The following is a 9,620-nucleotide window of genomic DNA, read 5'->3' as shown; positions in this document are numbered from 1 at the left end:
GTTGTAAAATAGTATTTTCCAGTTCTTCGAAGGGAAAACAAAAAGTAACTAAATTAATGAATATATATATTTTGTAAGCCAAGCGAAACCTTGGATTGAAACAATAAAACAAGTGGGTTTCTGGATTTGATACAACTCTTCGTTGGTCTTAGTTTATTATGATGTATATTACAACTGGGTTAAAAACTGTTTGCTTAGCCTATCAACAAGCAGTTTAACTTCAAACTTAAAGATAATTTGTTATTATTGTTAGTCGTATTAGATAAGCGAAAGTCCCGTTCAGAACTCTTCTACAAATATTGCTTCGACGCCTAAATATCAGCTTACGGACTACTTGATTTATATTAACGTTGCACATGGAAATGGATCCATGCCACTAACTTGGCTAATACTGGCCACTCCAGTCCAGTTGGCCGCCGATCCCCATTATCCCCCGGGGATCTTTAGCCGTCGTCCCAGCTGCTCCTCCTCCAAGTGCTCGCCATTCCTCACAAACCAAAAGGAAAAGGGCTAAGTTTGCCTTTAGTAATAGGCCTGCTTTATGGCAGCACTGGTAATCAGGAATGCGGAGCCAATCAGCATGAATGTGATGATTTTGAGAGCACTGGGCCTACCGGAAGAATCTGGGGATATAGGGAAATTTTTAATCGAGCGAGTTAGTTTTACATAAGATACAATTTAGAGTTACAAAAACCAAGAATACATTTTTATATTTAAAAAAAAATTTAGGTTTTCTTCTAACGAAATTATTCTTTTCCCGGATTTTACAATAATGATAATTTGTATGTGTACTAAGTTTTAAAATATAAATATAAGTAATTGATTTTGCTAACTTTAGTACTTTTAATAAAGAAATTTGTATTTTCGAAATTGATTTTCGAATTTCCCAATATTTAAATTATTTATTTACTGGGGCTCTATATATTTTTTTTAAGATATTGCTTACTTTTCTTGTTGGGCATCACACGAATGCACTGCTTCTGCTCGGAATTCGCCTGGTAGTCGAATTTGCACTGACAGACTGAGTTGCGACACTCCACGTTCTCGGGATCCTTTTCTATATAGCACTCGGTGGCCTTTGTGCAAGATTCTCCCAGTTCTGTAAAATCAGTTGATGTTACTTTCGCAAGGCTTAAAGAAATCAAAGGTATAAGTTACCTCGCTTCGTTTCGCAGACACCATTCTTCTCGTGCTGCTGGTCTGTGCAGCCACACTTTCCCTCCGAATTGCAACTGGCAAGGAGTGGCTTACACTGCTCGTCCTCGACACACTCGTCCTCCAGCTCCTCAGCTGAAATGGGTTTAAATAAATAATATAAAGGAACATTTGTCAATTTACCTTTACAAATTAAAGAAAACCTAAACGAAAGCTTCTTTATTGTTCAAATAATTAAAATGTTTTAAAGTTCTATAAACGAAAGAGTCAAATTGTTTGATTTCCATTAAATTTTGAATTAATGAATAAACTTTCATTGCTTTCCAGAGAGAACATTTATGTTAGCCTGAGCTCAATTGTTTTATTTTAAGATCTTGTAATTTGAAGAGTACATGTTATATTAGCCTGAGCTCAATTGATTTGTTTTAAGATCTTGTATTTAGATCAATTTTAATAGAATTGAGTTCATCATTTTTTTATAGAACTGTTGAATTTTGAAATTTAAGATATTAACCATTTTTATATAATTTTCCTTTACTAGGGCTTAAATAGTGGTATCATTCCTGAATGTTTCTATGTACGCACCTTCCTTGAGGCACTGATCCTTGAAATGCACATATCCCTTGCGGCACTGGCAGGTGCGCGTCTGATCCTCGTCGTCCTTCTCCTGGCAGCTGGTGTTCTCAGCTATGCAGTCGTCCTCCAACGAGCAGTCGGCACCGATTCCCCGCAGGCAGGTTTCGTCCTTCTCGAAATAGTGATCCGCGCAAACGCAGAGGCGATTGGAGCAGACGGAGTGATCCACTGGGCAGGCATCGTTGGACTCGCACTCGGCCCCCAGACCCTGTTTGTACTCGCAGAGCTGCTTGATGGCATCGTACAGGGCGTACTCCTCGCAGGTGCACCGCCTCGGGATCTCCGGATGGCAATAGGAGGCTCCGAACGGACTGCATTGGCTGTTCGAGGTGCAGGACAAGTGGTATTGGATGGCTGTTTTTGGAGGAAAGTAAGATCCGATTAACGTGGATGCAAAGGGCACCAGCATGGACTCCACCTACGTTTCCTGCAGTTGCGCAGATCTCGCTCGTAGAAATAGTTCTTTTGACAAAGGCAAGTTTTGGACAACTCATCGAACTCATATTCGCACTCATCCGTGCTCTCCGCAATTTCTCCCAACTCTGGGAAAATACGAATTTAGTATTATTAAATAGCTAAACGAGAAAATGCTTTTCACTTACCTGCAAAACATTTTCCACTTTTGGCATAGTACCCCTGGCGACAAAGGCAAACATTTTTGGTGCAAATCGAGTGCGGCAGACCGGAGCATGACTTTCCATTATCCGTACAGCTGCTGCCATCTGGGTAGGAAAATAAAATTAAAATATTCAGTATATATGTATAAATATAATATATACTCTCATAATAATTATATAATCTCAAACTAAATTATGAGACTGTTTTCTGTTTATGTTTCTTTTATAACAAACTATTTATTTAAATTCCATTTTAATATTAAGGTCTGAGAACTATATTAATATTTTGCTTTTTATTTATCAAGAGGTATTTGTTGAGGACACATAGCTCCAAAAATCAATCTTAGTTTAGTAAAGAAAATTTTAAAATTAAAAAGACCCTTTATGCTGAAGAAGTTGCGCCTTTTGGGTAAGTACTTACACTTCTTCTCATCGGCGTCGTCGTCTTCACGGCTGGATCCCAGTGTGGAGTATGTCTTGATGTCCTCGTCATCGAAGCGGAAGAGGGCGGGCAAGCGGCGGCTGTGGTTGTGGGCGTGGCTCTGGTTGCGGCTGGAGGTGCGCCGACTGCTGGTGCTCGTGGATGCGGTGGCGGTGGTGGTGGCTGCATTCCGCACGCTGCGACCCAGCTCCCTCAGCTCGTACTTCTCGATGCTCGTCTGGACGGCGATCTCGTGGGATCGGGGTGAGATGAGCGGCTCGGTGTCGCCGTTGGTGAGCTGGGCGAAGGACACCTGGGCGGCGGCATCACTGTGAGTGGGCGGGGGGGCGTGCACGAAGGCCTTGGTTAGCTGCCTGCGGCTCCTGAAGGTCGTTTGTTCGGACTCCGGCTCAGGCTCAGGCTCGGGATCAGGCTCGGCGGTCTCGGTGATCGCCTCCGCTGTGGTCGAGTCCTCGTCGTCGCCCGGCGACCCCGGATTGGTGGTCTCCGTGTCCTCGGCCCCCGGGCCCGGAGTCGTTGCGATCTCGTCCACATAGGTGCATACTAGGCCCACGCACTCGGCATCGGCGCCCAGTGCATCACAGTCCTCGTTAACGACGCAGGCATCGTTTTCCTCTGCAATTTCCAGGAGATTATTAATTACAGATTCATTTTGAATAATTATTTACAGATCAATTTTGAATACAAAAATCGGTTAATGATGGTAATCATTGAACTCAATATAAAAAAGTTTTTAATATTTAATGTTTGATGAAATTTCAAACTTTAAAACATTGCACGTATATATTTCTTGAACAGACCCCTTAAATTATTTTGAAAAATATGATTTGTTTTTGCTATTTTTTAAATTTAGCAATTTTATCGTATTTAAAACTGAGCTTTGAGTGGTACTTTTAGCTTAAACCCTACTTTAATGCTTACCCCAAAGGCCAGAAAACAGCCTTTAGCCTGTTGAAAATATAGGTTATTAATGATAGTCAATTCCAAATTTTCAAAACAAAACATATTTCTTAAATGACTATTATTAAAATAAACACTTTTTTATTTGCCCGGGGATCGCGGACTCAGGTAAATTAAATTTTTGCCTTAATATTTATTAATAAATAATAACAATGCTTGAACTTTACTCTATATCACTTAGCTCTTATTGTTATCTATTGTAACTCCATATTCTTGATTGGTTTAAAAATCCGCTAGTTCTTACTCACCCATTGATTTGCGACGGCAGATGTTTCCATATCTATTATAATAGCCATTTGCACAGCCGCACACGTTTTGTTGACAACTCACAGACGCACGATCGTATCCAAAATAGCAGTCCAAGTCCTGCGGTATTAGGAGTATAATACATAGGTAGACCAAAAGGGCAGTTATCCTTACCGTTTCGCAGGACTCACCGAGTCCGTTCAGTGGGCGACACTTGCCACGCAGATAGTTCTGGCCATCGGCGCAATCGCAGACCCCGGCTTTACAACTGGCCCCCGTTGGCATAAGATTGCACTGGACGCTGTCGTCGCACCGCTCACCAATGAGAGACGTCGCCAGGCATTGGGAGAAGTTTTCCGCGAGCACCAAGTCGAACGTGGGGCACTCGCACTGCCCGCTGGCCAAGTCGCAGCTCGAACCGTCAGCTGTGCAGTCCGCAGCGCTTTCACATGGCCAAAATACGGCCAACGCGCCTCCGCCGCCTGCAATGGGTTAAGAAACAGGCGAAACGCCAGCCGAGTTGGTTAAAAATTTACGTATTGCCGGTGGCAGTGGTCACCCTCGGATGTGTCAGCCTAGTTCGGGTCCTCCAGATTTCAGTAGCGATTCGAGCCGCGTAATTATTCAAGCCATGCTCCAGTTCCCACAGAAGATTTGGCACATTTTTCTAACTTGCACAAATCGGCAGAAACCGTAAACTGATAAACTTATAATTTTTGACATCGACCCAACAAAATTTAATTTGGGAAAACCCTGAGAAGGCAATATTCTGATCAAAATAAGTGTAAAAATACATCAGACTTTGTTCCGCCACTCGAAAGCTCAATAATATCGCAACTAAATGGCCTCGTCAAGATGAAAAAATGTTTAATGAAAAAGTGTAACCCAATTGCGTTGTATGCAATTTTTCATTAATATTTATAAGCTGCAACAAAAAGACTTAAATGCGATTTCAGGCTCTTAGTGTCTTTTGCAATATTAATTAGAACCGAAATAAGGTCATTTATTTTTTCTCCGCCACAAATTTGTTTTGTAAGTTGGAAACACTTTAAACAATTAAATCGACGTGAAAATCTATTGAAAAATTTTCAATGACAGCAGTTCTTGTTGTAATCCTTGATGCGATAAATCTCTAATTGATTGAACATCCTCGTCAATCTAGGCGTGGCCACGCCCTCTTATCTACCTTTGCAGCTGATTATTAACTTCATAAAAGGCAACCCCATCCTTTTGAGGCAAAGCTTCTTCTGGCACGCAACGTGTCGGGGCCGCAATTTATTACGTATACGCCAACGACTTCCGGAAGAGGTTGCGGCAACGAAAAAATTTCCATGCAAAACAATACCAACACAGACGCAACAACAGCAAACAAAGGTAATAACAATAACAATAACAATAGTATGCAAAAGAAAAGCTGAATTTCGTTCGACGCTTAGCCACTTTAATTTCCATTTTCCGTGGCCGGCAAAACAATTTCTCAAAGCGCAAAGGACCTTGGGACGTGGACTTTCGTGAGAGGCGCCTTTGGGGGAGGGCGGCGGTGAGGTGAATAGGGCAAAGTACTTGACCTTGATTGCGTTTGCATTAATTACTCCGGGTTCTTTAATGTTATGACTGGCGTACGCCTACGATATTTCTCCACCAATTTGTGCTGCCCTTTCGATGGACCCACACCCGATTAATCGAGGCTTTAATTCAATTACCGGAAATCGCTCATAGCCACATGATTTCCCCGGACTTTTGTATTTATTTAACTCTCTCTTTTTGTTACCTTGAGGATTGAGAACCGCACAACACAGGACGCCGAGCGTGAGAAACCATTGGAAGTTTGACATTTTACCGAGCAGAGAAACTGTCCCGAACTGCTGGCCAATATGGTTTAAAGGCAACTGACCATTTTGTGTGGGGATTGGACTATGTCGAGGGCCCAATTCCGGTTAATCTTATCTGCTAGTCGGCCGTAAAAATACTCATACATCGATGATTAACCGGTGGCAATTGGAGTGTTGGTCGATGGTTTTTCCAGATAATCCTGACTATGAATTATCGCGATGTGGAGTTTCAGCCAGCGATGTTGGCCAAATGTCACCGGAATTGGTTGCCAAGGCTACAGTGATTACCCACTTTGTTGTCCCACCACCAGTCGGTGGCTATTTTAAGCGGTATCAGAAAGAGGCCACTTATCAGCGTCCACACCTGGCTGTGCACACCTGTTCTTCGGCCTAATGGCTGTAGTAAAATGTTAACCCCTTTCTGGTCTCCTTCCAAGAGGTAAGCTGATAACGCTGAGACAGCCGTTCTATATCGATGGTTAGACTACATTTTGCTTGCTCCGACACTAAACAAAATAACTAATCTATGACTCGCGCAGTCAGACGTCTAATTTAGATTTAATTGCAATTAAAGTTTGTAATGGAACAATCTTGCAGCAATCACTGATAACCATTTTCGGCGTTTATATATTGATAGCTCATTGAAGTTTTAGCCCGCAATTTAAATTAAAAACATTTGGAAATGGAAACGTGGTGTTGATATTTTGATAGCTCAGTTTTATTTTAAGGTCCAACATTTTTCTAAAGGCATTTTTTCAGTTTGATAAATAAAGTGCTTAAAGATGGCCTCAAAGATGCAGTATTTCGTCTTGTTATTTGCATAAATGGAATACATAATATCTAAAGAAACTGATAAAGTATTATATACTCATTATGTTGACATCCATGTCGAAGAAAAACTTTGGGTCTCTTTTAAATTAAAAGGTCAATTTAGGGTCTTTCGTTTCTCATTGGTCTTCTGAGCCTGCGCTTCCGTCTGTTCAGATTCCATCGATTCTGTCGTAAAGATGACGGGCTTGTAAATTACTAATTAAAGTGTATTTATAATTTAATTTGAATTATGTCTTAAAAATAGCGGAACTACGTCGGCTTCCAATGTCGCACGAGGCGACCTTGAAAATATATGTATATTGAATTGTGTGAAGCGCAATGGATGTAAGAGGGTTTAGTTTTTGGACAAATAAATAACATCCACAAAAGCAATTAACGCTGCGTTTTGGCTCAAGCAATCGATTCAATCGGTGAGTGCAATATGCAATTGTATGGCGATAGACTCCCCAGAAAAAACACAGTTCGGACGCCTTCACATTTGAGCAAAATACCGAGCGTAATGAATGGGGTTTCGAGGGCTGTGACAATGCGTAGGCTTCTATTTATTTATTTTCTTTTCCTGACCGCGTTTCTAATTTCCCGCTAGCTAGTTTGGTTGTTGCTCGAGCTTTTCCCTTATTTTTTTCAGAAACATAACGTAAAAGGACATTTTGTGGCTATAAAAATGCTTTGCCACGCACGCGATAAAGTGAAAAGAGCAGCGACAGGTGCACGAGAAATTATAGCCCTTCCACCCCAACAACACATATTATATACCACTTTTTATACACACTTAGATATGGATTTGTATATGCCCAAAGTTATTCGGTACAAGTGCAAGGACGCTCTTTGGAATTATCGACTTGTATTGTCCCAATAAAGTTCAGGCTGCGATTGTCGTTCTACTCACATTTGGCTTTAACTGACTCCTGTTGATGGTTTAATCCACACAGTTTTTAACACACACAGTTCACTGTTTTTTTTTTTCCTTAGCACAGTTTAATGGCTATTTTTATGCCATCAAAGGATCACTGATTAAACTGAATATATCATTGATTAAAAATGTTGCCAGTTTGGTTAACATCTCAAATCCATCTTTAATCAACTAATGCATGCAAGAATGAAGTCAACAAATAACACTAATAATAACCTAAATTGGTGGATTTCAAGAACACATGCTATTGGACTCGTTAGTTAGCTGGGAATGGATATGGAGATATGGGGATGGTTATGGGAATCGTAATGGGAATGAGTTCCACATTCGATATATAATAAATGACGCCCTATTAATGCCTTTGTATTGGTGAAACCCCCCACTCGTGTATTTTTTATTGGTGTGTTGGTGATTTTGGTGTGCTTATGCATATAATGAATTGTAATACGTTAAGCGTTGGCGCGCCGAATGTGATGACCTCCATGACCCGTCGTCTACGGGGAACACGTTTTTATTTTTCACACAGAATCGATACTCATTAAAGTTTTGAGAATAAATTACAGCAGTATGGGTTTAATTATGCAATGTAAAATTTTAATTTCGTTTCTCTAAAACCGTGAAACCGATAATACCTCATATTGTTTTGTTTGCTTATACACGAAATATTTGATATAGTTAACTAATTACAAAAATTATGTTTCGTTGGCGATTGGTTTAATAATTGGGCACTCGTTTAAATATCACTGCATTCTTTTACGCGCACTTAGTTAAAAAGGGCTCCTTTTTAAGGCGGCACTGCCAACCACGAACGAACCTTGATCCTTTCGTAGCGAGCTTCAAGCCGCTACTAATGGTTTTACCTTTAACATCGTATGTTTACGACTCTCGGCTTTTGGCCAACAAAAACCGAGCGGAATGCGAAAGTGAGAGTGAGAGCAGGAGTGCTTGTGAGAATGTCAAAACAGGACAAAAGCGATAAGTACACACACAAAAATTACTTTCACTTATCTATATTATTCGTAATTTAATTATTTTTCCAATTAAAAGAAGGCAACTTATGTTTGTGAAAAAAGGGAAGATAGATGGTGCTCAAAAATTTCATACCCATTTTATTTACTTATAACTTATTTTCATATAATGTAAAAAATAAAAATTTGGCATTTTTCGAGTGTTTTTAAGAGAGCGAGAGACACTTAAAACTCGACTCGTGATTCAGTCACGTCTTCGGGCCCTAATTGTTAAGGTAGCTATATTTTGAGTAGAGCAACAATTTTCCGCCCTTCAACGGTCGTGTCATGGAAAAGCATGCACTATTAGGGGGCTCATAAAGTTCTCGCAGCAAAAAACCACTCACAAAAGATAGCAAAATGAAGCAGCAAAAATAAATTATAGAAAATTACTTTCAACCTCTTTGCAAAGTTTTGATTACAAAATAATGATTTCCGACCGAAGGAGTCAACTACTTGACATAAGCCGCCATAAATCCCTGCCAGAAACTGTAGAAGGAACTAATTTGGGTCAAGTGGCCGCATTGGAATTGAACCCTCTACGAATTTCGGACAGCACTTGTTTGCTCTCCATCTCTCTCGCTCTCTTCTGGCCAGGTGGGAATACAAAGGATGTGTCGGATATGGTTAGCCACAAAAAAAAAGAAGGGACTAAAAGTGGGGCTGGGGCTAACCTGTACCACTCGATAGGAAAATGCTGCTGGACAGCGAAAGTCAGGTTGTTTTAACCGAGTCACTTCCTGAAGTATATATACCACCATATAAGGAGCATATCCGGGCTTCATTAGGGTTTTGCTAGCTAATGGTATCTTGGTAATAAGATAGGTAAGAATTTAAATTTAATGAATGTATTAATCATACAATGGCAGTTACCAGTTAAAAATTGTTCTTAAAATATTCATTAATTATTAAAAACATCGCAATCACATAAAATAAAGTAAATATTCGTATAAATATAACGATTGCATTAGATTGCCATCC

At 40.3% G+C, this 9,620-nt stretch overlaps 1 protein-coding gene across 2 annotated transcripts; it reads right to left on the bottom strand.

The window, feature by feature from the left end:
• Nucleotides 1-117: 117 nt before the first annotated feature.
• On the bottom strand, nucleotides 118-8,046 carry LOC128252703 (uncharacterized). 2 transcript variants are annotated; one of them, XM_052980647.1, is made up of 10 exons: nucleotides 7,609-8,046; nucleotides 4,231-4,538; nucleotides 4,059-4,176; nucleotides 2,830-3,465; nucleotides 2,394-2,513; nucleotides 2,214-2,333; nucleotides 1,741-2,145; nucleotides 1,159-1,290; nucleotides 947-1,099; nucleotides 118-623 (listed from the first exon to the last, which is right to left on the bottom strand). In XM_052980647.1, the coding sequence occupies exons 2-10, from the start codon at nucleotides 4,339-4,341 to the stop codon at nucleotides 523-525; spliced, it is 1,896 nt and encodes a 631-aa protein (XP_052836607.1). In that variant the 5' UTR covers nucleotides 4,342-4,538; nucleotides 7,609-8,046; the 3' UTR covers nucleotides 118-522. The 2 variants fall into 2 exon arrangements, with proteins under 2 accessions (XP_052836607.1, XP_052836606.1); XM_052980646.1 differs by lacking the exon at nucleotides 7,609-8,046 and adding an exon at nucleotides 5,828-5,965.
• Between the last annotated feature and the right edge of the window lie 1,574 nt (nucleotides 8,047-9,620).

The sequence above is a fragment of the Drosophila gunungcola genome, chromosome 3R (genome assembly GCF_025200985.1).
Source record: "Drosophila gunungcola strain Sukarami chromosome 3R, Dgunungcola_SK_2, whole genome shotgun sequence".
Taxonomy (NCBI): Eukaryota; Metazoa; Arthropoda; class Insecta; order Diptera; family Drosophilidae; genus Drosophila; species Drosophila gunungcola.
This window is presented reverse-complemented; position numbering and strand designations above follow the sequence as displayed.